Source organism: Syngnathus floridae, chromosome 5, assembly GCF_059516105.1.
Source record: "Syngnathus floridae isolate MCC-2025c chromosome 5, RoL_Sflo_1.0, whole genome shotgun sequence".
Taxonomy (NCBI): domain Eukaryota; kingdom Metazoa; phylum Chordata; class Actinopteri; order Syngnathiformes; family Syngnathidae; genus Syngnathus; species Syngnathus floridae.
This window is the reverse complement of record NC_142417.1, coordinates 3,240,206-3,263,868: the sequence shown is the minus strand read 5'-3', so window position 1 is coordinate 3,263,868 and position 23,663 is coordinate 3,240,206. Positions and strand designations below refer to the sequence as shown.

General features: G+C 46.4%; 4 protein-coding genes and 1 long non-coding RNA gene across 10 annotated transcripts in view; 2 read left to right on the top strand and 3 right to left on the bottom strand.

Moving 5' to 3' along the window:
• LOC148397475 (protein unc-13 homolog B-like) overlaps positions 1 to 3,851 on the bottom strand; it is a 45,496-nt gene extending 41,645 nt beyond the window's left edge. The window contains exons 1-2 of the mRNA XM_088375026.1: positions 3,592 to 3,851; positions 913 to 942 (exon numbers count right to left, since the gene is read on the bottom strand). Coding sequence (XP_088231152.1) covers positions 913 to 942; positions 3,592 to 3,613 — 52 coding nt within the window. The 5' untranslated portion in view covers positions 3,614 to 3,851. The remainder of the gene's footprint in view (positions 1 to 912; positions 943 to 3,591) is intronic.
• Positions 2,271 to 3,083, top strand: LOC148397476 (uncharacterized). The gene is made up of 2 exons (XR_015858459.1): positions 2,271 to 2,478; positions 2,535 to 3,083. It is a non-coding gene; the product is annotated as an uncharacterized LOC148397476 (long non-coding RNA).
• On the top strand, positions 3,845 to 5,255 carry rnf215 (ring finger protein 215). Its single transcript, XM_088375334.1, is given in 7 exon segments — positions 3,845 to 3,938; positions 4,444 to 4,508; positions 4,586 to 4,693; positions 4,883 to 4,984; positions 4,987 to 5,059; positions 5,062 to 5,096; positions 5,163 to 5,255. Coding segments are annotated over 7 exon segments (570 nt in total).
• Positions 5,256 to 5,960: 705 nt separating this feature from the next.
• On the bottom strand, positions 5,961 to 13,137 carry ascc2 (activating signal cointegrator 1 complex subunit 2). 2 transcript variants are annotated; one of them, XM_088377068.1, is made up of 19 exons: positions 12,951 to 13,137; positions 12,304 to 12,395; positions 12,085 to 12,243; positions 11,533 to 11,706; positions 11,142 to 11,271; positions 11,003 to 11,070; positions 10,424 to 10,537; positions 10,229 to 10,341; positions 10,060 to 10,134; positions 9,688 to 9,792; positions 9,540 to 9,608; positions 9,387 to 9,461; positions 8,761 to 8,995; positions 8,470 to 8,666; positions 8,017 to 8,136; positions 7,599 to 7,838; positions 7,119 to 7,206; positions 6,517 to 6,608; positions 5,961 to 6,432 (listed from the first exon to the last, which is right to left on the bottom strand). In XM_088377068.1, exons 2-19 carry the CDS (start codon positions 12,385 to 12,387, stop codon positions 6,261 to 6,263), a joined length of 2,310 nt encoding a protein of 769 aa, XP_088233194.1. In that variant the 5' UTR covers positions 12,388 to 12,395; positions 12,951 to 13,137; the 3' UTR covers positions 5,961 to 6,260. The 2 variants fall into 2 exon arrangements, with proteins under 2 accessions (XP_088233194.1, XP_088233193.1); XM_088377067.1 differs by having other exon boundaries at positions 12,304 to 12,392; positions 12,951 to 13,136.
• A 719-nt stretch (positions 13,138 to 13,856) lies between these two features.
• On the bottom strand, positions 13,857 to 23,542 carry slc39a14 (solute carrier family 39 member 14). Of its 5 annotated transcripts, XM_088376258.1 has the most exons (11): positions 23,284 to 23,541; positions 21,522 to 21,652; positions 21,135 to 21,239; positions 19,758 to 20,071; positions 19,242 to 19,419; positions 17,906 to 18,075; positions 17,314 to 17,436; positions 16,951 to 17,094; positions 16,522 to 16,768; positions 16,218 to 16,402; positions 13,857 to 15,876 (listed from the first exon to the last, which is right to left on the bottom strand). In XM_088376258.1, the coding sequence occupies exons 4-11, from the start codon at positions 20,043 to 20,045 to the stop codon at positions 15,724 to 15,726; spliced, it is 1,488 nt and encodes a 495-aa protein (XP_088232384.1). In that variant the 5' UTR covers positions 20,046 to 20,071; positions 21,135 to 21,239; positions 21,522 to 21,652; positions 23,284 to 23,541; the 3' UTR covers positions 13,857 to 15,723. The 5 variants fall into 5 exon arrangements, with proteins under 5 accessions (XP_088232384.1, XP_088232383.1, XP_088232386.1 ...); XM_088376257.1 differs by lacking the exon at positions 21,135 to 21,239; XM_088376260.1 differs by lacking the exons at positions 17,906 to 18,075; positions 21,135 to 21,239; positions 21,522 to 21,652 and adding an exon at positions 18,645 to 18,814 and having other exon boundaries at positions 23,284 to 23,542.
• Positions 23,543 to 23,663: the final 121 nt, after the last annotated feature.

Here is a 23,663-nt window from a genome sequence, read left to right as displayed (position 1 = left end):
GGTCTACTCACGATAATATATCCCTGCATTCTTGAAAACGGTTTTCAGTGTTTCACTTGGACACTGATCAACGGACTCTTAAAGATGAGAAAAGTCACCCAGAAAAGGCTGCTTAAAACCAAAGTAGCAGTCTTCCCTTCTGTTTTTGGACCTGGCCTTTTGAGACTCTTTGGTGCGTGATGGACATGGACTCTTGGAGGTGTCGACAACACTGGCACTCAATTTCAAACCAAAACGATTGAGTTCATTTTGGCCAAGGGGTCTTGAGATTTTTTTGGTGGGTCTGCTCATGAGAGCCATGTTTGCCGAATTTCATTTGGCTTTGTGAAACTGGCCTTAAGGGCTGCGCTGCGTTTTCAAACTGAAGTTCGCGTGTTCGTTGTGAAAGCGAGCAAAGGATTCAACAAGCGACGGCCACAGCGAACGCAGAGAAAATCCGAGTGATTGCCAGACTAATTGAGGAAGTGACACATTTTCCGGGCCGTATATCTGCAGGGACATCCCGTTCCGCCTCTGGGATTTGAGCGTCCGCGACCAAACATATCGCGTATTATCAAAAATCAGATTGGCTTTTCTAAAGTGGAACAGCAGACTGGGGCGCCTCCTTTTCTTTTCTCCTTCTTGTACGCTCCACTGAATCTGAGTTTCCTGTGAAGCATTTTGCCGCAGTGGACAGCACCGGTCTCCCAGTCTCCAAAGGACAAGTTGCAATTCCACCCATCAAGTAGAACCCAGTTGTAAGGGAAGAGAACACTAAGAGAGAAAAATCTTTTCTTCTCCCAACACGCAAGAGCAAATGAGCAGGAATTGGAATAAGAGACATGCGGGACAAGCGGAGCAACTCAATATTATTCAAATGATGTGTCTGCTTGCTGCAAAAAAAAAAAGGAGGAATGCAAAGAGAGCTCTCACCTGTAGGCCCGTCAAGTTTGGCTTTCTTCACTGTGGGGGAAAAAAAAGAGAAAGCAAATGTTAACATCAACTTGTTGCTCCAACAAACATGAGCGTTGGGAGATCAAGCTGACTCAAGCTCAACGGTGACATGACTTTTAGTGTGAAAAAGTTAATTGCCAATTAAAGCTGAAGGGGTTAGCTCAATGAGGTTTACGTGCAAATCCACGCTGACCTTTTGTTTGAGGGGTGAAGAACAGACGAGAGAGGAATAAAGTGTCCTAGTGAGCTGCGAAGAACGGTAGCAAGGTTGCTAGCTAGCTTGGTAAGAAGCTGTGTGTGTGTGTGTGTGTGTGTGGGGGGGGGGGTAACACAAACCAATTTAAATCGCAAAAATGGGTTCGAGGTCAAGAGAAGCGGATCCAAGAGGATGTGCCCAATCAAGAGACGTGAAATCATCTTTGACTGGAGATATAACGTCCAATGGCACATTTACAGTAGGGTGACCAGACGTCCTCTTTTTCCCGGACATGTCCACTTTTGAGTCCTAATAAAATGTCCGGGATTTTGTTCAACTGCCGCCGCCCACTCCAGCGCTCTCACCAAACCCAAATCTGGTCACCCTAATTTACAGTCCTGACAAGTTCATTCAAATATTTGACAATATGCGAACAAAAACGTTGTTACAAAGTACATCAAACTTTCTCCGCTTGAGTCGTAAATGAGTCAAACTCAATCGCCAGCCAGCCAGGCAGGCCGATGCCGATCGACGGCAGCCATCAAAGTTGAATCTGTCATCTCAGGGCCGTCGCAGGTCAGCGTGGCTGCAATTAGAAGGCGCTAGAAACGCCTCGCACGTGCGCGTGTGCTTGTGGTCAAATCAATAACCGTCATCTCATCATGTGATGAGTCAAGCATAGGATTAAATGCTCTGAGAATGATGACGATGTCATATTTTCATGCGCTAAGCGACTCGCGCTAAGACTGTTTTTTCCAAAAGACATTTGATGAAGGGAGTTACGCTTTTCACAACTGCTGACTTGCCATGGGCCCAGTAAAATATATACTTTCACAAGGTGGGGGCGGGGCTCATGACAGAAGGTCAGACCGGCGGGAATGTAACATTCTCGCATTGTCCGTTTTTTGTCACCAACACCCTCAAGGCCCCTTCACGGTGGCGGGAAAAAACGGGAAAGACTGACACGGCTTTGATGCTCAGCAAGCGGCATTATCGTGAGAGCACCGCCCCGTGCAAGCTCGACATTCCAGCACGCGCACAACAGCGGCAGATGGCCGCGGGATTACCCGCTCAGCCCCTCCCATCACGCACAAGGCTTACTTCCTTGTTTATTTCATCCTGCTGCGACCTCACTTCCTCTTCTCACCTGTCACTTCCTGCTGCTCACTTCCTGTTCTTACTTGACTTTCAGGTGCTCATTTCCTATCCTCACCTGCCACTTCCCCTTTTTGTTCTGTCAATGTAACCTCAAAATGTCGGAGATTTGCCTATTCTGTGCGAAATGCTACGATTTCAGACTGACCTCACAGAAAATGCCACAGACAAAAGAATGCCGTGGAGGAACTTAAGTACGAGGCATTTTGTGATGTTGTATTTTGAGTTGATTTTTGACTTTTTTCCCCAGGGTCCCCCAACCTTGAGAAGCTTGACCAAGACGGAAGATAGAGTGTTACGCGGATGCTGTTCTTCTGGTTTGTCCAGATTGACGTTCTTTGTCCCCGCAAGGAAACGTTTGACACACGTTATCAGTGTGTCGCCGACAATCGCAATGAAGCCATCTATATTGATCCAAAACCGGGCCCAGCTGCAGTCTCGCAACTATCGGCCCAGAACGGACGAGTTGGGCAGCGGCGCCATCTTGCCTCGGGCATTCATCAGACAAAACTGACGTGGAAGCGTCCACAGAGATGACAAAGCGACGACAAGAAAAAGCTCGCCCCGTGTCGTAGACCATCTGAATGAACAACATTAGAACCTCCAAAACGGCCACATCGGCTCACATTTGAATGGATTTTGGTGTGTCACATGACAACAAATACATATAATGAGGACAAGTGCCGACGTGCGTGTAAATGACCAAATGTCGGTTTAATCAACATGCAGCATGTTCTTGGAAAGCGCCATAGCTGTTGTGAAAGCGCTACTGGAGATAAATAAAGATGTGTTGTGTTCAGTTGGCACATTGGTCCTATTCAACAACTGTCAAGCATCCAAGGCCGAGGACTTTGACTTTAGTTTTGTTTCATGGAAAAGCTGTGCTGATAAACGGATGCAAATGTGTATTTGCAAATGTAGTCAGAAAGCGTTGTGCCTATCGATTGGACATGAGCGTGGCTTCTCAATGCCACTTTTATTTTTTGTTCTATGTGTCGATAAGCAGATGCCAATGCAACCACCACATACCAAATATTCAACAAAAATGATCAAATACCGATTTAGTGAGGAGGATAAGCGGTCAAAGAGAATGAATGATTGAATGATCGAAAGAATGATGGTCATCCCCTGAGGAGTCCACAGTAATAGGAGTTTTAATCACAACCAAACATAGTAGTTGTATATTAACACAGACATCCAGGTGTGTTCTTTTATAACAACGAAAATTGCAGACCGGACAGGTGGATCGCGAATCGGAGTTGTGAACTGCATTCTACCGGTGACTTGGTCCAGGTGGACACACTCACCTCGGATACACAGAAGCGACATCGCAGCAGGCGGCTTCTTTGGGGGACTTGCGTCCACGCTTGCCTCTTCAGTCACTTGTTGCACATCCACAGCCTCCACACTCCTTCATGTCCCGCCATTCAATGTTGAGTCGAAGTGGGACTAAAAAAACTCAACATTATCGTCGCTTACGACTGACTGACTGACTGACTGACTGTCTGACTGACTGACACCGGCTTTCACGGTGTGTGCGTGTGCGTGTGCGCCCGAGGCATGCACGCGCACAACCGATTAAAAGGCAGGATCAAATCCGACGAGCTGGGCGGCTCTTGTGTTGCGTTCAACGACAGGGTTCAGTTCGGGAATTGTAGCGTCAAATGGTTTCGGTCTTTTTATTTACAACGGTTTTTATTTACTTTCGTACCTTTGTACGTATAGTCATTATGGGAACTAATACATGCCTATGCCTTATATATATATGATTTCAAATAATACATGCTTTATATATATATATGATTTCAAATTGTATTTAGTTCTGTGTTTGACTCATTTTCATTATTCCTTGTGCCTGTGTGATGACACGTATGGTGTACATTTTGACATTACTTAAGTACATATGTAAGACAATGATACAACTACACAGACAGCAAAAACAGCATATTAAAACACAAATTACGATCCAAATGTATTGTACAGTGTGTTGTCATTGTAGAGCACAGGTGTCAGACCGAAGGCCCGGGGGCCAGATACAGCCCGCCACATAATTTTATGTGGCCCGCAAAGACAAATTGTGCATCAAATCCATGTGTCATTACTAGAATTGCAAATTTCTTTACTTTTAAAAATGTCTTTTTTTTGAAATATTTGACCAGTATTTACTAGGGGCCTCCACGTGAGTACTAAGATTACCTTCACCAATGTCCTACGTGACAACTTGGTGAGCATTGGCTATAGCGGCTCTTGGAGCCCTGGAGGACAGTCAATAGTTGACCATGTGTGTGTGTTGTGGGGCAGGGTGCCACAATGACACTGTGGTCAAGTTGCAGGCTCTCCAGAGGTGGCCGCTATGGTGAGTGGCAGGGCATCATCTGCATACCAACTCAGATTCAGACCATCATGCTGGTTTGCACACATGCACCATGCTAACATGACGTTCTTTTTAAAAGTCAGCCTTTTATAAAATATAAACCATTTTAGGAGCGATTGAAGTTGTTTTTAAACTTTGATGGCAAGAATCCTAAAATGAAACCGATTATTGTCATTTCCAAATGGTTGGTCCTAAGTGTGCATGTGCAGAAGTACTTGCTGTAGCTGTGGGACACCGTCCTGTAGGTGGTGCTCATCCTCAGCACTGGCGTCATCCTGCAGGCCCACCGGCACGATCTCGACCGCCAGCTTCTCGACGACCACATGTCCTTCAATCTCTTCCAAAGCGGGACTTCCTGAAGATCATGACCTCCGTCCGGACCAAAACGTACCGACAACTGCGCCGTCCGTCTGTTCGAAGCCCTTCAACCGCAACCAGGTGAGACGGGCAAAGCTACTTGGAGATTCTAACATGATGGCTGACATGCAGCGTCCACGTGCGCAGCACTTTCGCGTGTTGCTGTGCCGACATGAGTACCACCGGGCCTGCGTGGATCCCTGGCTGCTGCTGCATCACACCTGCCCACTGTGTAATTGAGTGTGACACAGTATTGCGTCCGCCGTAGCAAGCCATTAACACCAAACTCCGGCACGCACCATCTTGCTATCGCGCACGGAGGCCAAATAAATGGAAGGCTAAAAGGAAGGGTAGTCAGCCATTATGTTCCAAAAGTATAGTTTTTTTGACAAATCTGTTTTATCGACAAGAAATCCGGCCAACATATTCCTCGTAAGGTGAGATCAATTTCAGAACAGTGCCTATGCTAGTCATTTCATTTCAGAAAAGAGCCAATGCTAGTTATTTCATTTCTGGACTTTGGTTTGAAAGCGTCGTTTTGTTCAAAATCAATATTAACATTAACACTTATGCTCTGTCCATTATTTAGTCTTCAAAGTGACTGTTTAAAAAGATAAAAATTAGTATTAAAAGGCCCCCCCAAATCCAAAATCAAACCTAAGCTGTGAGATGCATGGTCTGTTATTCAAGGTGGTTTTATCTTCAATTGTTTTCCCTCCCCAGGCTGCGTCCTCGGGGACAGTTAGCGATCACACTCCATTTTGCTGGTCCATTTGTTTGTCATACTCGAGCGTAGCCTCTATTGGATCCGAAACTGTTGGGTGTCGCACAACCGGGACTGCATTTTTGACGGGACATTTTTTCCATCCGCAACAACAAAAACCTCGGCGGGCAAGTTGGGCACAGGTGGCTCCAACATAATGTCTGTTAGATGAAGCCCTCATGTTTTGGGGGTGGAGACCTTATTCAAGTATTTATTGCAAGCATTTTCATGTGCTGCGGTTACAAAGTGCTGACAGGTCAGGTTTGTGTACAAAAATCATCAATTTGTGATTTGCAAACGCCTAAGAGCAGTCAATGCAATAAACGTCCACTTCGTGCCACATTTTGCTTTTTCATTGCAAAGTAAACACGTGCTGGCTACTTTGCTCCTTTGGTTTCCAATCACATCCATTATTTGTCCAAAGATGGGAGCCTCAGTCATGAAACAAAAGAGGAGTCCGCTTCTTTTCGGGGAAGGTCCGATCACGAGGGGATCATACCTTTGCTCCTCTTGCGGTCGGCCATGTTACGCCGGTTGTGGTTGGCCCCCCGGCCCTTGTTGGCCTCTTTCCTGCGTCTGTCCAGAAATGTGTCCAGCGTCTGTCCCTGGCCTTTAGAACGGCCCACCACGTGGCTGGGACGCTCCGGCTGGATGCTGAGGAGGAAGATCGATCGCCGCTTAATAAATGGCAGCCGCGTGCGTGTCTGTTGCTGTGAGTTGTGCGTACGCGTGCCTCACCCTTTCCTTTGCTGCACGCCAGCTCGTCTGGCCTCGGCTCGCGCTCTCAGCAGCGCCGGGTCCTGAATGAACTGGTCTTTGTTCATGTTGCTCTGTGGGACAAATCAGGGACTGGGTGAGGCGCTCAAGCCTGAGACAGCAAGGTTCAGGGTAGGGTTCCAAACCAGGACTATGGTTTCAAACAACATTTTTGGCTTCGTGTCATTGTAGGACTTGAAGCCTGGGATAGGGTTTCAATTTAAGGTTTGAAGTTTTTGATAAAGTCTCATATTGGGGCTTCAAGCTGAGGTTGGAGTTTCAATCCTAGGTAGGGTCTCAAACAAGTCTTTGGGTTCCAAGTTAGTCTCAAAAGCCTGGGTTAGGATTTGAAAGTCTCAACGCTTGGGTTGCACTTTTAAACAAGTTACTGTCAATTTTAAGCCAGGGTCGGACTTCCAAACCTGGGTTACGGTTTCAAAGTAGGCTTACAAGCCAGAGTTAGAATTTCAAGTAAGATTGGGTTTTTCATAGCGGCACAAAATTATTTAAAATTTCTGGAAACGTCAAAATAATCAACAATCCAAAGACACGCAATGAATTCCTCTCCAGACATCTCGTCTTACCTGCAGTGCTTGGTCCTCTTGTTCTTCGTCATTCTCTGCTTCCTCAGCGTTATTTGCTCTCTGGAGGACTCGGGGCACCGTGAAAGGTCTGAAGTGGAAACTCATCAGTTAGCATCAGAGTGGAGATCACTCATGAAAATGAGCGAACTGAGGCTGAAAATAAAACAGTAAATGGAATATCCTATTGTCTCTCCCCCACCCCCCATACGTCCCCACCCTTTTTATTCCCTGTAAAGCGTCTTTGGGTCATTGAGAAGCGCTATATAAATTAAATGAATAATTATTATTATTACTATTAATGCACTTGTTTGGCTTTTTTTTTTGTTTTTAATCTACACCACCATTGACCCCCCCCCTAAAAAAAACACTGAAATTGTCCATAATTGCCACAAGATGGAAGCACAGCTCTACATTTGCCATGTTCTGTTTGAAGGGACTCCACAAGGTTCAATTTTAAGGCCATTCATAAGTGTACTGTACCTCCTGCTCAGCAGGCTGTCTCCGTCCAGGTCGTTGGCTCCCACTTGATTCATGTCATACGTGTCGTCATACTCGTCATCGTAGTCGTCGCCTGTGCTGTAGCTCGCCGCCGCCCCCCCCGCCGCGTCTCCCGCCTGCAGCTGCACCTCGTCCACTACCGTCTGGTAGGCCTGGTAACGAGCGCGCTGCTCAGATATGTGCTGCTTGTCGTTGAGCAGCTCCATCATGCTCTCGCCTTTCCTGTTGGGGGGGCATTTGCCATAATATGTGAAACAAGGGTTTGGGTTTTGTTTAGGTTATAAGTCAAATTTATAATAGGGCTTCAAATTTGAATCTAAAGCCAGGATTGGCTTTTCAAAGCAAGCTTTTGAGCCGGAGTTATGGTTTGAAAACACAGCGTGGTTAAGCCGTCTCGCACCTCCTTCCTTTCGAGACGCGAGTCATGTCCACGCGATCCCTGCGGAAGACATCAAACTCGTCGTCGTCATACACGTTGGATCTGCTGTTCAAGACGGCAGGGAGTTCTTCTTTCACCGGCCTAAAAACACAAAGACAAAAAAAAAAAAAATCATATTGACAATAAGTCCCAACATGGTCAGCTATTCTGTTTCCATTTGTGCAAAAGTAAAGGTTTCGACTGATTAGACATATTTCCTTAAAATTTGGACTTTTTCAGGATAAGCGCACACTTCAAATTTCAAAACCTACGAGAACATATTTTATAAATGGTAAATAGGGGATGTATGTATGTAATTGCTTCCGCTGACCTTCCTACTGCTTGCTTTTGTTCCGCAAACCTGCATTTTATTCTGAACTCTCTCACTTGTGTGATTCTACTGAAAAGACTGTGCTGCTGTTTGCGTGGGATGACCTGGGCATAGCGCGGTCCAGCACGTCCAGTTCAGGTGCCAGTCGCCCCTCCAGGATGTTGTTGATGACCACTTCCGAGTTGTAGCCGTATTCCCGCAGGCACGCCAGCAAAAAGCCCTCACCCAGGTCAGGCAGCAGGTCCCGGATGCACGACACGAGCGACTCCAACTCTGCCTCGCTCACGGGACAAATGTCCCCCTGGGGTGGTGGGAGGTGAACAGACAGCTGATCTTGGAGATTTCTTGGAGGGATCTCTTGACCATTTCTTTTTTTCTTTGGATGAAGAACCTACATTGGTTCCTTTACGGGGGGCGTCCGGCATCCGATTTGTGGCCTCAGCTCCCCCCGGACACACTCTGCCACCATCTGATTCCCTTACATCCCGATCGATGGAGAGTAAGGTTTCGCCCGGCGCTCCCCGATTGGCCGGCTGGGACGGGGACACCGTGCATGGTGGTTTGCGTCTGCCCACGCTGTCCCAGACACTGTGGACACCATGGAGCAGGTAGGACGTCCTGGTCTCATCGCTGAGATGCACAAGTTGAGGCTTCGATAAGATTTGCACCTTTCCTTTTTGTAACGTTCTTTTCTTGGCTAACGTCAGAAGCCGATATCAGAAGCTAACACTGGGAAGCTATTTTTTATTTATTTATTAACCTCTAATTACTGGTGACGTTGGAAGCCAATTCAAAAAGCTGACAGTAGGACTTAAAGTCGACACGAATGGTGGAAGCAAACTCCAGAATCAAGTATTGGAAACTAACGATCTTGTTTAGCTCTAAGATGACGTTGGATGACAATTCAAATAGCTAACATTGAAGCTAACGTAGACGCTAAAGTTGAAGGGTAATTTTGCTGCTAACATTGGAAATTTTGGATGCTACGGATTTGTTTGCAACATGAATGGCGAGAGGATACATGGCAGGAAGGGCTTGTTGAAGGAGGCTGACATCGTCCGCAATGGGAAACAGTTCGTCGTAATCGCGCAAAAACCTTACGGGACGACAAAACATAAGCGCATGACAAATCAAATACAAGCTGAGGAAATGCTCAAAGTGCTAAGCTACCAACCTTTTCTCAGACAAAAACGACGTGAAGTGTTGCAGCAGCTCTTCGGCAAATGCTTGCTTGTTTTCCGCCCTGCGGGACAAATGCGCTCCTGTTAGCATTAGCTTTAGCGCATGTGCATCAGGCGTGAAGGCTTGCGCGGCAGCCTCACCCCTCCAGAATCGGCTGCAGGCAGGCGTGGTGTAGCAGCAGGTGAGCAGTCTCCAACATCCTGCGGCGCGAGTGGGACAACCTCTGCCACATGTCTTCCTGAAGACTGCAAAGAGGTTTCCAGCATTAGGTGGCTTGTAGGCGACGTATGCATGTGCATCTTTGAAAGAAACCCAAAAGTGGATCACTGCCTGACTCTTTTCCACCATGGCATGTTTTTGTGTGCCGACCTATGATAGACATGCTTGCCAAAAATGCAAAACTGAACTGCACTTTCAAAGCATTCACAGGGCAGGCCCCAGAAACGCACGATTTGAATGAAAACAAAAGATATAGCAGAGCCTTCAAGCAGCCGCTCAGACATGCCAAACACCTTGTATCTTCAAAGTTCCTCTTGGTCAAGGCATTTTCCAGGTCGGGCACAACGCTCTCATAGAAAGAAGTCAGCCTGCAGCGAGAGTAAAGTACGCATGAGACGTCGTGAGCGTGACGGCGGCATCCCGTGACCTGAAGCGGCCTGTGGCCGGCGTACGTCTGTCTACCTGCAGAGGAAGCCGTGCGAGTGGAAAGTGGCGCAAGCGGCGGGGAAGACGCTCAGGAAGGCGTGCAAGGTACTGCTTGCGTCGCACAGGTACAGAACAATGTCCACAAAGTCCTGCAAAGAGCAGAAATGCACGCCAATGTGTGCCAGGTGAGGCCAAGCGGCCTCCGATGTCCTTCCTGTGTGGCGGCCTCACTCGCTGAGTCATGCTGACGGCGGTCGGCTGCTTGTGGCCGTTGAGCTTCATGGGTTGGGCAGCGGTGGCGCCGTCGCAGCGGAGGCCGCATTTCTCCACGATGGTGTCTAACACCTTGATGGGTCGTTGTGCAAATAGGGGAAAAAGGGCACAGTACAAAGGTGCGACAATCAATTGTTTCATCGACATCCGATTAGCCTTTTTAGCCATTTTCACGGAATCCCTTTAGAGCTGTGCATTTTCTTCAATTTAATTTGAGGTTATATCCCATTCAAATATAGGATGAAAATGGAAAAAATCCAAATAAACTACTTCAATGAAGCTCAAACTTATTCCAACTCTTGATTTACCCGCACTCAACCGATTTCAGTTCAATTTAACTCTACTTACTGAAACTGTCTTTGAATATAGAAAAGGAAAAAAAAAAACACATGGGGATAGGTTAAATGCAGAGGACAAATTTCACCACACCCAGATGTGTGTGTGACGATGATCATCAAGTATCACTTTTTTTTTTTTTCTTTTCATTTTTAAACTACTTCACAGTGTTTCATAAAGCGACCCAGACTATAGTCTCACCTCCAAAATAGTGGGGACGGTGTCATCCAGGTCTCTGTAGTAAGATGGCTGCTGAATGAAGATGTTCTCTGCACAAGAGGATGTAATAATCCACACGGTGTCCACAAAGCAATCAGCAATGTGAGGTGGTGATCGTCACCGATCATCTTGTGCAGCAGCCGAGCGTTGCCCTTCCCAAACAGCACGCACAGGTCCATCATTTTGGGAACGTCAAACAGGAAGTTCTCGTAGAGGATTTCCCCAAACGCGGCGGGCGTGATGAAGTTCTCCTGAGGAACAGGAAGAACATTGTGGACTTTTAAAAAGAAAATGCAGTCCAATGTCAAGAGGTGAATTGAATGAACATTTAAGCAGTCTCGCAATTCTACTTGTGACTCAAATTTGGGCTCTCAACTCAAGACAAAATGATCATAAGGAAAAAGAATGGTGCAAGTGATGGCACGGAACTCGGATGAGCGGTGGTGGCTCATGGATATATTTGCCACAATAAAGGAGCTGGTGAATGTATTTCATTATTGGGATGGTCCCACCTTGGACTCCTTGTGCGTGGACATCCTGAGGAAGGTCAAGAAGACAGCATGGTGGAGCGAGTGCTGAGTCTGGGCCACCGCCGGAAACGTGGGCGCTGAGGCCAGATCCGGGCCGCGAGGGGCGTGCTGGACGTACGAGTCCAAGCAATTCTGCAGCGATCTGTCAAACACGACCTGAAAAAAGGAAACGCTTATGTTGTTGCTTTGTTTACTTGATAAATTCAAATAATTTTCTTAAACCTTCACATAAAATGAATGAGTAAATAAAGATTTTACAGGGTGTTTTCGCCGTTGTAAATCTAACAAAATACTAATAGTCAAATGTTCTGCCAGTAATTCATGTGTTTATCATTGCAAACATCAGCGGACCCAAACAGTGATTTTATTCATTAGGTATATTTTTCTACTAATCAGAATCTTAATCAGACCCAAACCCAGATAACTGGTAGAAGATGGATGGATGGGTTTGCTAGCATTAAGCTAAGCTGATGGACTTCTGAAAGAAAGTGAATGTGGGTTGCTTAGATATACTGAGGAGACAACACCTCTCACCTGACACCAAAATTTGTCATGCGGCAGCGCGAGTAGCCATTCCAGATCCTCCAAGATGAAGCGCCCACGTTCCAGGAACTCCTCTGCATCGGCCGGACAGCCGTCAGCCGAAAGTGGCACGTAAGGCACGAAGAGGCGCTCCTCCTTTCTGTCAGGGTGCTGAACAGAGAGACACATGATGGCGGACTAACCACAACAAGAGAGCGGACGGCCACTCACCAGTGCGGCCAGCGAGCGCTCCTTGCCCAGCGCGTCTCGCTCTATCACCTGCTGCTCGTCCAATGGGACCCTCGCGCAGGCCATGGCTTCTTCTCAAAATAGAAAAATCAATGACTTGTACATTATTGTATTTGCAAAGAAACACATGAGTAGCCCTATGTAAATAAATTAAAAAAATAATAATCTGAATAACCAAATCATATATATATATTTTGTTGTTGTTGTTTTTTGGGGAAACCTGTTTTTGTCCAATAGCATGTGTTCCAAACTCTGGAGATTATAAAAATAAATCTGAGGGCTACAGAAAATGTTTGGGGATTCTCAATAAGTGTTTCTGCTTTAGATTAAAAAAACGATTAACTGCCTTTTCTGGGGGGTGCAGGGGGGGGGGGGTGCAAACAGCGCAAGCCTCTCCAAATGGAATGTTTTCTTAACACTTTGCTAATACCGCTGTGTGCAGGTGTAATTTCACATCTCCACGCGAAGGGGGTTACTATTTTATATTTTAAACATTAACCTGGAATTGAAAGTTGTGTAGCACCGAAGTTAGAATCACCTTTGATGACAGTGCGACAATTAACGACGGCAGCTAGGCGTTAGCCTTACGTGCCTTCACACATGTCGAGAGAAACAATACATTCACCCACCTCTTTACAGTCAGTGTCTGCCAATCTCGGGAGGCATTCTCGTGTCAATGTCGCCGCTTTTGTAGGATATTTTCACTTTCAAAAACCTTGGTACTTTTTCTTAATTTTGTCGTCTGTCAGTTGTCGGAACTCACACATGCGCACCAAGAACGGCGCCGTCTTTGTTCTTCCAGAAAGTGCGTGGCAACATAGGAGGGCTTGTTTGTTTACCGCCCTCTAGTGTGCACTGGTAGAGTTGTGCGTTGTTTGGATTTCAATTTCCTTTAGAGAAGGCCATTTTGAATATTAATAAAAAATGACAAAACTGACAATAAAATATCCCCCTTGAGACTACCATTGATATTTTGCATGACATGTCGACATTTTACATAAGCAGTACAGATAACGGATAGATGGATTTGAATTTTTCAAACTTTTTCAGATTCAAATTAAATGTTTTTTTATGTGCTTTTTAAAAAATACACTAACTTTTTCAGATTCAAATTAAATGTTTTTTTTATGTGTTTTGTAAAAAATACAAAAATGCCTTAATTCAAATAATTTCAAAATTGCCGATATAATGATACGTTTTCTCTGGTTATATGCAAAAAGCATTTCCATAGATACGAGAGGCACGTCTGTATCTTAATCTATTAAAAATAATTCATTAAAAATACTCACAAAACATTACAAAATACGAATAAATACGTATATCTTTAGATATAACTTATAAATATATTTCAAGTTACTTTACATATACATATTGTACACCAAAACAAACAATTTTTTTTTTTTACATCTTTTATGTTGAAGTGAATTTAAATAGGAAGGTCCAATAAAAGTAGCACTATGCTCTACAAAGTGAAATCGTTAAAAGGTATTCATTACCAAATGCAACAAAAAATAAAACAAATAATCACACACATGCGTGGAAAAATCTTACTTTTATTGGTCAAGTATAAAGTCAGATTAAATAGCACATAGCCTTGCCTTTCTTGTATTTTTGTTGTTGTTGCTTTTTTATATACATAAAAATAGAAAGAGAATTGGGGGGTGGTTAGGGTTAGGGGTTAGGGTTAGCAAGATCTTTTTTTTTCTAACCATTTGCGAACGTGAACAATCAACCTAGTTGAATGGAATTCCCCGTTAACACAATCAAAGTCTGACACAGGCCTGTATACACACATTTAAATATTCTACCGTGTACATTTTTGTCGTTAAGAAGCAGCAACGATGGAGCTGACCTCAAAATCCATTTATTACCATAATGCTACTGCAGCTGACATTTTTAAAATTGATTGGAAAAAAATTCAATTCTTGTCATTTTAATTATTTATTGTTACACATCACATAACAACATAAAACTAAGAAAATAGCATTTAAAATAATCTAAATTGGATGTTTTGTTTTGCAGATGTCTCTATCCACTGCAAAGTTAAATACTAAAGGACAACGTATTGTACTACAGTCAATGTTCTGAACCCCAAAAAGTCATTTTTATTCATTATACAGTTTTGAAATTAATCTGCCGATCAATCGATTCTCGGAATGCGTATTCTGCTAAATATTATAATTGTCTTTTTCAAATATAGAAAAAAAAAAATCTCCACGCTGGCTGGACCCTTGGTCCTCCATTTTGTTGATATGATATCAAATCTGTTCTGCTGCTGCTCAAGGATGCAACATTGTCAGCAACTCTCTGGAAACAACCCTGGTCAAACACCCACCCCACTAAGTGACTAAAGTGTGTGTGTGTGTTTGTTTGTTTGCATCTTCACACAGTTTTAAGTCTAATATATCATTTTTTGATGCCCAAATTAAATAAATACGAAGAGGCTATCATTAAAAGTAATGGATTCAAACCTTAGAATTCAACTGACCATTGAATGATTAAAGAAATTAGTAGTGAAAAATAACAGGATTTTTTTCTGTGTATATATATATATATATATATATATATATATATATATATATATGGACCTCTCTATGAATCCACATTTTAATTCATTCATGACATAATGGGAGTAAATTGTCCATTCATTCGATTGTGAAAATGATTCATAATAGGTTGCACATTGGAATTAATTATAAGTGTAAGTAATTCAATTGCCTAACTTTGAATTAAATGAGATCACAAATGATGCATGTTGTTCATTTTGGCCTCCACACTAAGTGCTGGTGAGAGCACGCACGCACGCACGCACGCACGCACGCACGCACGCACGCACGCACGCACGCACGCACGCACGCACAAAGTATAACAGAGAATGACGTCATGAATAAAGTTCCAAACAAGTTGCTTGTGCAGTAAGTCATCTAGTAAGTCATTTAACCTTTAATTTAACAATGAAGAAGTAGAATCTAGCCATGAGGAGAACCGTTTCAAATCTTTGGTCGGTGCCGTCACTTTAAATCAATGAGCAGAGCTTCACAATGTTCTCCTGTAAAAGTGCAGATTCATGTTTTAATACTACCCTTCTGAAAACCAAAAACAAAGCGGGAGTTTGACCGGCGTTTTAAAGATGGAAGAAGGGCTGACGCTGCTCCTCTTCAACACAATGAAAAAACAAGACAAAAAAATAGCCTGGAGTCTGTTTTCTTTGGGAGCTGAATCCCAAAAGGAGGAAGAACGGCGCAGGAACCAAACAGTGTGCTCTCACCACATCCCGAAGGCTTCCTGGCAGCCAGCCAGCCAGCCAGCCGGCCGGCCGGCCAGCCAGCCAGCCAGCCAGCCAGCCAGCCAGCCAGCCAGCCAGCCAGCCACTCGCGTGATGTCCTGGAAGCAACGTGGCAGCTAGGCTAGCTGGATCTGTCCGGAGTAGGTGGTGAGCAGCAACATGATGCCGAAGCCCGTCAGCAGGCCGGCGTTCTGGATGGCAAACGTGAGCAGGAAGCTGCCGCCGCCGGCGTTCTCCTCCTCACGGCTCACCTCGTTCATCTCGGGGAACTGCGGGGAAAGACAAAATTAGTCAGGTGATGCCCGCGGCCCTGAAAAAAACCCAAAAACAATGTCTTCCGCCTTTTCTGTCTGTCTGTGGTTAAATGAAACAAATACGGCGTGACAAAGCATTGTCAACCGCAAATCCAATGTCATTATTTTGTATAGGCTCTCTACAGATATTACGACGAATCACCTCAACCAAGGCTTTTTGCGGGTGATTTCAATGACATCTTTTTTTTTTTGGTAGTAAGCCCTCTATTATTTTGCTTCCACTTTCCCCGAGCGGCCCCACTTTTACAGACAAGTACATTGGTGACAATTTCAATGTCACTCAAGCGGGTACTGACCATGTCCGCCAGAGAAATGTAGAGGAACATGCCTCCAGCCAGGGCAAAGATCCAGTTGGGGGAGAAACTGTTCCCGGCCAGGATTCCAAAGCCCATGCCCAGGTAGCAGCAGCAGGCCGACACAAAGTTGAAAAAAAGCGCCTGCTGGATGGTCATGCCGGCGTTCAGCAGGATGACAAAGTCGCCTGGAGGATGGCCCGGAGACACGCCCGAGAAAGAGGAACCAAATGAGACAATAATTCAGGACAGCACAGCATGATGTCATACTTTTCAAAAACACAAGAGCCGTGGACTTGGCACTCACCCAGCTCGTGAGGGAACTCCTCACACAAGATGGCCACCGAGGTGCTGATGCCCTGAAAGACGGAAGCGGTGAAGGAGGCACCGATGGCCAGGCCGTCGATGAAGTTGTGCAGCCCGTCGCTCAGCGTGATCATCCAGGCCAGCGTTCCGATGTCAGAGTACGACGTTCCCTTTAGCCAATGGCAGCCGCCGCTGCCGCTGGCCCGCCCGCCGCTGGCCCGCCCGCCGCCCTCCGTGCTCGGCGGCTCCTGAGATTGAGGGATTAAAAAAAAAAAAATTGGTTCAGCGAGTACTATGAGATTCTTTTGGAGCCACTTTGCGAGATTTTGTTTATGATTCTTGATTCTTTAAGGTGCTTTCTTTAGGAAGAGGCGTGCTGCGAGTCCTGAAGGAGATGCAAAAAGTGATCTTGTAAACTTTGAAGCGGTACCTGCGGGGTCTGCGAGGGGCGCAGCATGAGCTCGCCCTCACCGGCGTCCATGTTGCCCACGGCGCGGCCGCCGCTCACTTGGCCGTTCTTCTCCCCCTCTTCGCCGTCCCTGCCCGGGGCCGAGTAATGGCTGTGGCCGTGACCCTGATGGGCGGACGACCGGTCATCAGTCCAGAGAAGAACCTGGATCATTTGACTGAGACTTTCTTTGTCTTTTGTCGAGACTGAGAGCTTGCGAGTTCTGAATATGTATGACTTTGAGAGCGCACAGCTTCAGACATGTGGCATGCCCAGAAACTTGGCGCCCGTGCGCAAACGTGCTAACGCTTGCATGCGCGGCAGCATTGCGCTGCCTCCGCTCACCTCGTGCTTTTGCTTGAGGAGCATCTTCAGGATCTTCTCAGTGAAGAAGAAGAGGTAAAAGCCTCCAAAGACCACAGCAGACTTTGAGGCGTAGAAGTCGACCATGGGGTCAAAACCAAAGGCCTGAAGCAGGGGAAGAAAAACCAAAGAAAGAGTGAGGCCCAGAGCGAGCAACGGCAACCGTCGCAGAGTCCGCGACTTGTTCCTTTGCGGCAATCTTGAAACATCAGCGAGCGCCACCAAGTGGTACTTTCACGACTCTAATCTGACTGTTGGCAATCGGAACCGAGCCGATCGATTCTCTCGCTGGGCAATTGGCGCTAGCGCGTCCTAGCTTTGTTCCTTGTTGTAGTTGAGCGGTCCGGGCTAGCGGGAAACCAATAGCATTGTTCGGAGAACATGCAAAATTGCTGCTTGGACTTTGAAATCAGTCAGTCATGATGACGACGCAAGGTGGCACTCGTGGGGAGTGACGGCAACTACTGAACGCCAGCGACACGTCCACTTTGTCGTGAAGCGGATGTTCTCGTTTTAAACCGAATGGAACTCTAGGGCGGAGCTGCCGTTGGATTTGGTTGTGGCAATCGGCTACCTCAGGGATGAGCTGGAAAAGGGCGTTGGAGTAGAGCGTGCCAATGGCCAGCGCAATGAAGTAGAGCAGCAGACGCTTGTAAAAGGTTTTCTTCATGAAGGGCACCACGCTGGCCCCCACCAGCGAGCACAACGAGATGAGCGTCACACACAGGAACCCGTAGCCCCACACTGAGACCGAGGCAGGAAAAGGCAGGGGGGGAGGGGGGGAGAGACAGAAGTGCTTGTTAGTGAAGTGCGTAAAGTCATCGCACTACGGAAAGGGGGAACCAGAACGGCGCCGGCAGCCTCGGCGTCCTCGGTGAGGCAGCAGGCTGACTGCGGGCCTCCAGCGCCACTTTCATACTCTGCTCAGTTAAGTTACTACACAAGAATGGGAGCAGTTACACACGCGCACAGTGATGCTTTTGTCCATTCAGGTGTTTGCAGCACGCTCTGACCTTTGCCCTAACAAAAGGGGTTGGGGAGGGCTGGGGATAGGGTCTTCAAATTACCCTTAATTACTCAAGAGGAGCATACAGACTTGCATTCATGGCCAAATGAGAGCCCGGGTTTTTTTTTCACAGGAGTGGGAGAAAGACAGCAACCCGTGCAACAAGCCACCATTGAACAAACAAAGGCAGGAAGGAAAAAAAGTCAAGCCCCGGGGAAGTCTGAGGGCTGTGTGAAACTTTTGACGTGAAGCCCTCCAGCGCCTTGTGCAACCTAGCGGTGAGATGTGGGACGTGGGGGGGGCGAACCTCCGGGAGCAGCTGCAGGACGGCCGTGGAGTAGAGCGTGCCGATGGCCAGCGCGATGAAAAAGGTGAAGGCGTGCTTCATGTATCGTGTCTTCATCACGGGCACTATGAAGACTCCGGTGAGGGCGAAGACGTTGACCACAGACACACTCAGGAAAGAAAAGCCCCACACTGGGGAAGGAGGTTTGCACCAAGGCATTAAACACAAACAACTCAAACTCTGACTCAATTACAGCCTGCCTCTTAAAAGAGTTTGATGGAGAGACGCTCTGCAAGAAAAACAACAAAAACATCAGACGATGAGTTGCTTCCAGTTTCCGGCACGAGACCTTCCAGAGAACCTGCAATCGGAGTCAGCGTGAAAAGAACCAATTCAAAGTTGATGAATGGTTTTCACCGGGCAGCCGAGAAGTCACATTGAAGGCTTTCAACCCGTTTGCTCTTTCTCTTGAACAAACAAAAAATATCAAATTTGAATCCATGTGATTTTGTACTGCGCAGCAACGACTCATGTGCATGCGTTACGTTTCATTTTCAAGTCGCTTCCGACTAAAGTTTGCTTTGACGAGACGGGCCCGCGGCGGGCATCACGTCGTACCTTCGGCGTTGGTAGGCCTCGGCGAGGTGTCGCCGCTCGGCTCGGCTCGATCGTGGGCGCGGCAGGCGCCGGCATCCAGCTGTTGCAGCATGGTGGGGCACAAGTCCCGTAAGCCCCGCCCGTCCAGACGAGACTGCTCGCCCATGTTGTAGACGGCCAGCTTGTCCTCTGGCAAGCACTGGAAAATGCAAAATAAAGATAGAAAGGAATGACAAGAGCGAGTGTGATGGATAGTCAGCACGTGTTGTTATTCCTAACAGGACCTCAAGTCATGTGAATCGCACACAACCTTCACCCTGATCAGTCACTTTGTGTTCCTGGCAGGACATGAAAGGCTCCAACCGACGGCCCCACGGCAATTCTTCATGACGTTAAGCCGGAGAAATATGACACGAGTCGGTGACCTAAATCATCTGTAGTTTTTCCAAAGTGCCAGCTAAGTCGAAAACAAGCCTCTGACTTTGACTCGTGAAGCCAGGTGGTTTAGGAACCCGACGGCTCTTCTTTTGCTCTCACCTTGGAGTTGTTCAATTTGGGCGGGACGGTCGCAGCGGTGACATCCTGGCGTAGCACGTCGGCCTCAGCGTTGCCATGGCCCCGGCTGAGGAGCGCCAGAAGGGAGCGCAGCTGCGGCACGGTGATAGAGTCGTTGTCACCGTGGCGGGCCAGCAGGTCCTCGAGAACCTGGGCTGGGGACTGGCTCTGAACGTCCTCCTGAGCCGCGACTTGATAAAGCAGCGAGATCAAGGCCAGGAGCGAGACCAAGGCCGGCGATGGGAGGAGGCCACGGTGAAAGGTGGCCATGGCTGCCGGGCCTGCTGCGCTTCTACCTGCCGACGAGAAGGAAAAAGTCACAAGAGATGGGGTGTCGGGGGGGGGGAGGTGGGGGGACGTTACGTTCCAGGGCCCCGTGCGATGACGCAGCCGCATTTTCTGAGTAGCCACCATTTTGGAATGGATTTGGAACTAAGGAAGCTTTGTATCGAGTAGCGATACAAAGCATGCGTACTTTACGTGCCATCTGTTACGCGACCTTCCTTTGGTCGGTTTGGCTTCGTGACACTTGTTTTTTTCAACTTGAGGGAGGCCAGGTATTGCTGAGCTTCGGGTGTGTTTTTTCGTTTTGCCAAAACCGATACCACAATCTTGATTTAGCCTAATTATCTCGGGTGTGTTTTTATTGAAATGAGCCCGAAAGTAAACAAAGTCGTGTTGCGTGGGCACGGGCCGTCAACCGGTTTGATGACTGATCGTGCTTTTCAAGAGTTCAGTTTTCACAAACTAACTAAGGGCGGCCTTCAACTGGTGCGCTGAGCAAGCGCCATCCTGACGTTTTTCACCAACACTGCCAGAGTGAACCAGTTTGTGATCTTTTTCCAATTGGGTCGTCTTTGACAAGCGATTCAACCAATGAGCTAAGTCGACGGATCGCCCACAGCCTGCACCAATCTCGCATTTGAGTGTGGATTGTTTACAATCATATTGAAAAAAAATCATATTAAAATGCAAATACCGACATGACACCATATTAACTTTTCGAAACTGTACGAAGCTACTTTTTATTTCTTTAGTTGCTTTGAAATGTCTAACTCACCTGCAGTTGGAGACGCAACGCAGTAAGCTGTCGGGGGAAAACATTGACACTTGTATTTTCCTGGCAAGGAACCTTAATTAGGCCCCAAAAAATGCGATGACCCGTCAGGCAAGCTTTTTTTGGTCGACCGCTATATCTTCTCAAATGAGCACTTTATAGAGTAGATCTCGATCTTGGAACAGCTTCAGGATTTCTCTTGCAACATTTCCAAGAACACTTATGATTCGACCTCACAAAAGTGGAACGCTGGATGGAAACACGCAAACGAACGCCGCCCGGAGAGGAGGAGCAAGGGAAACCTTCAGCCAGCCGAAGGATATCTGGTGGTTATCGAGTCTTTCTCTGAGGTCAGCGATAAGGCTCAGTCTTCAGCGCGGCCGTTAAAGCAGTACCGTTGGGCGGAGCTGGAATTGGGAGGAATATCGTAAACATAAGCAGAAGAACCCAAACATTGAAGAAAATTCAGAATCGCCGTTCGGTCGTTAACAGTGGCGGCGGCAACATGCCAGGAACGTCAATCGCACGCTCGGCGTGTCACCTCGCGCGTCACCAGCCTTCAGGAGTACAAGGCCTGTTTGGGGGAGCGCGGCAGATAACGCCGTCCGTTCCGATAGCCAAGCTGAGTGGCTACCAGGCGCTTGGAGGAAAAAAGCCATTGCGCCACCGTCGCCATCGAGATGTCCTACCTTGGGCTTCGCTGGCGAGTGGACTCGATCCCGTTCGGCGGAATTCAATGCAGCGCGGACGAGGAGCAATTCCGTTTCGAAGATGCCAAAGTTTACTGCCAAACAAGTTCCGAGCTGATGCGAAACTTTGCCTGCAGAGTGCACCACAGGATTCTTCAACTCTCACTGTGGCGTACCATCAACTCCTCATCTCATTTGTATCTGCAGGGTGATTGAGCAACCCCCACGCCGCACCGCCCGGCCCCGCCCACTTCCCTAATTATCGGGTCGCCTCGCAGCCATCATCGGCAGCGCCGTCATTAGCTGCCGCCCCGCTTCAGCAAACACAAAGCGGTGAAATGAAAGGCTTGCCCCGCAGCATGCCACCGCCAAGTAAAACGAGAGGTGCGGCCTCGAGCGGCCATTTCTCAGAGTAGTTGGGCTATCTTGAACCCGGCGGGCCCACTGAGCGTTTACATTAACCCGGCTACTGAAACACTCGCTGCATTAATCCGTCTGATTTTTATACGATTGCTTGATTGGAAAGGTGGCTATTGTTTTAAAAGACATAAAAATAAAACCCTCCCGGCCCAACAAAAAAACTAAATTAGTGCCACACGTACAAGCTTTGCTATGGAGGGAAATGTTGAGTTTTTACATTTTTAGTCTTCCAAGTATTTCTTTCGCTTTAACGCCAAACCCACAATTGTTTAACCACTTCACTGTTAATGGGCCTTTCACAGAATGTTACATTTCTTTCAGGAGTACTAAGAGTGGTACTACAGTAATCCCTCATTTATCGCGGCTAATCGGTTCCAAGACCACCCGTGATTCATTTTTAACATACATAAATTTTTGGTGTATCAATAAATGTATATCAAACCATATATGTTATGCATATGTTATCATTAGAACATTAATAGTTTCAAACATGTAAATACTATATTAATACCTAGTATAAATGACATACAGAAAATAATGTAAAAAAATATGTGTGTTGTGTCTGTAACATGTAGATGTAGTTAAAGTATAAACACTGTAAGTAAATGTGTTTTTTGAACTCTTATAACAACTTTTTTATAACAAGGTACAAGTGTAAATACGTTTTACAACTCTTTGATTATGATAAGATTTTTTTTATAACAAGGTACAATATTGTAAATATGTTTTCGGAACTCTTATTATAACAACTTTTTCTATAACAAGGTACAAGTGTACTTACTGTACTTACTGCATTTGTGTGGGCACTCCCCGCCTTCTACTGGCAATTGCGTGCCTAATTCCTCAATTTAGAATTTTTTTTTTTTTTTTGTCAGCGATGTACTGAAGCCGCGATAAATGTACGACATAGTGAGGGATTACTGCACCTGTATTGAAAATGAACTTGTGTGATTGTTTTCATTTGCATCTATTTAAAGTCCACATTTGTATCCTTGGGTTATTTATTAGACCAAAACCAATAATATTTGACTGTGGGATGAGTTTAATAACAACAGTCAATGGCATTTTTTAATGTTGTTGTTTGAGGAGTATTCCAATAGGAGGGACAAACGTGATCTTGACTTCCACGTAAGGACTTTGATGTTCACTCATTCACCTCCCTTGATATGAACGGAGAGAAAGGAACACCTTTCCCTGCGTGGACCACAATCACGACTACTTAGTTGATTTTTGTTTCCCGTCGCGATGTCTTAAAATTATTTTAATTTCAGTTGGCGTTGTGTGGCTAGTTTAGCGAGCAGGTAGCGTACGTTAGCTTTCAGTCCTTCATTAGCTTCCCTACCTTGCCCGCGGATGCTGCCTCAAGAGCAGCTTTGACGTCAGCTCGACTCCACGGCAGCCGTGCCACTGACACGCCGGCGATATCGCATTGATTTTGCAGGGCGAACGGTGGTTGAGCGGGAATGTGTCAGAGAACGCTGATGGTTTGATTCCGCCGCTTCATTGTCCTCCTTGCTCTGCCCATTGAGTTGAAATCAAATGCTCAGAAGGGAGCATGGTAGAGCGCTGGAGTTATGTTCCGGCGTAACGTCACATACGACGCCACGCGATTTACTCGGGTACTGCATTATCTGTCACCAGTTTGAAATGTTAAATTTATATTCTAAGCATATTATAATTACCATGAAATGTACAGACTTTTATGTGATTGCTTGGTGTGAA

Bases quoted from the DNA above. Each gene is read 5' to 3' on its own strand.
- ascc2 (XM_088377068.1), bottom strand. From the start codon at position 12,387: ATGGCCTGCGCGAGGGTCCCATTGGACGAGCAGCAGGTGATAGAGCGA. The intron at 9,793-10,059 runs GTGTTTGGCATG...ACCTCTTTGCAG, and splicing joins AGGAACTTTGAAGATACAAG to TCTTCAGGAAGACATGTGGC. The intron at 8,667-8,760 runs GTAGGTTCTTCA...CCACCACCCCAG, and splicing joins CCCCCCGTAAAGGAACCAAT to GGGGACATTTGTCCCGTGAG.
- slc39a14 (XM_088376260.1), bottom strand. From the start codon at position 20,045: ATGGCCACCTTTCACCGTGGCCTCCTCCCATCGCCGGCCTTGGTCTCG. The intron at 18,815-19,241 runs GTACGACGTGAT...CTCCTTCCCCAG, and splicing joins GAGGCCTACCAACGCCGAAG to TGTGGGGCTTTTCTTTCCTG. The intron at 16,769-16,950 runs GTACCGCTTCAA...CCTCAATCTCAG, and splicing joins GCCCCTCGCAGACCCCGCAG to GAGCCGCCGAGCACGGAGGG.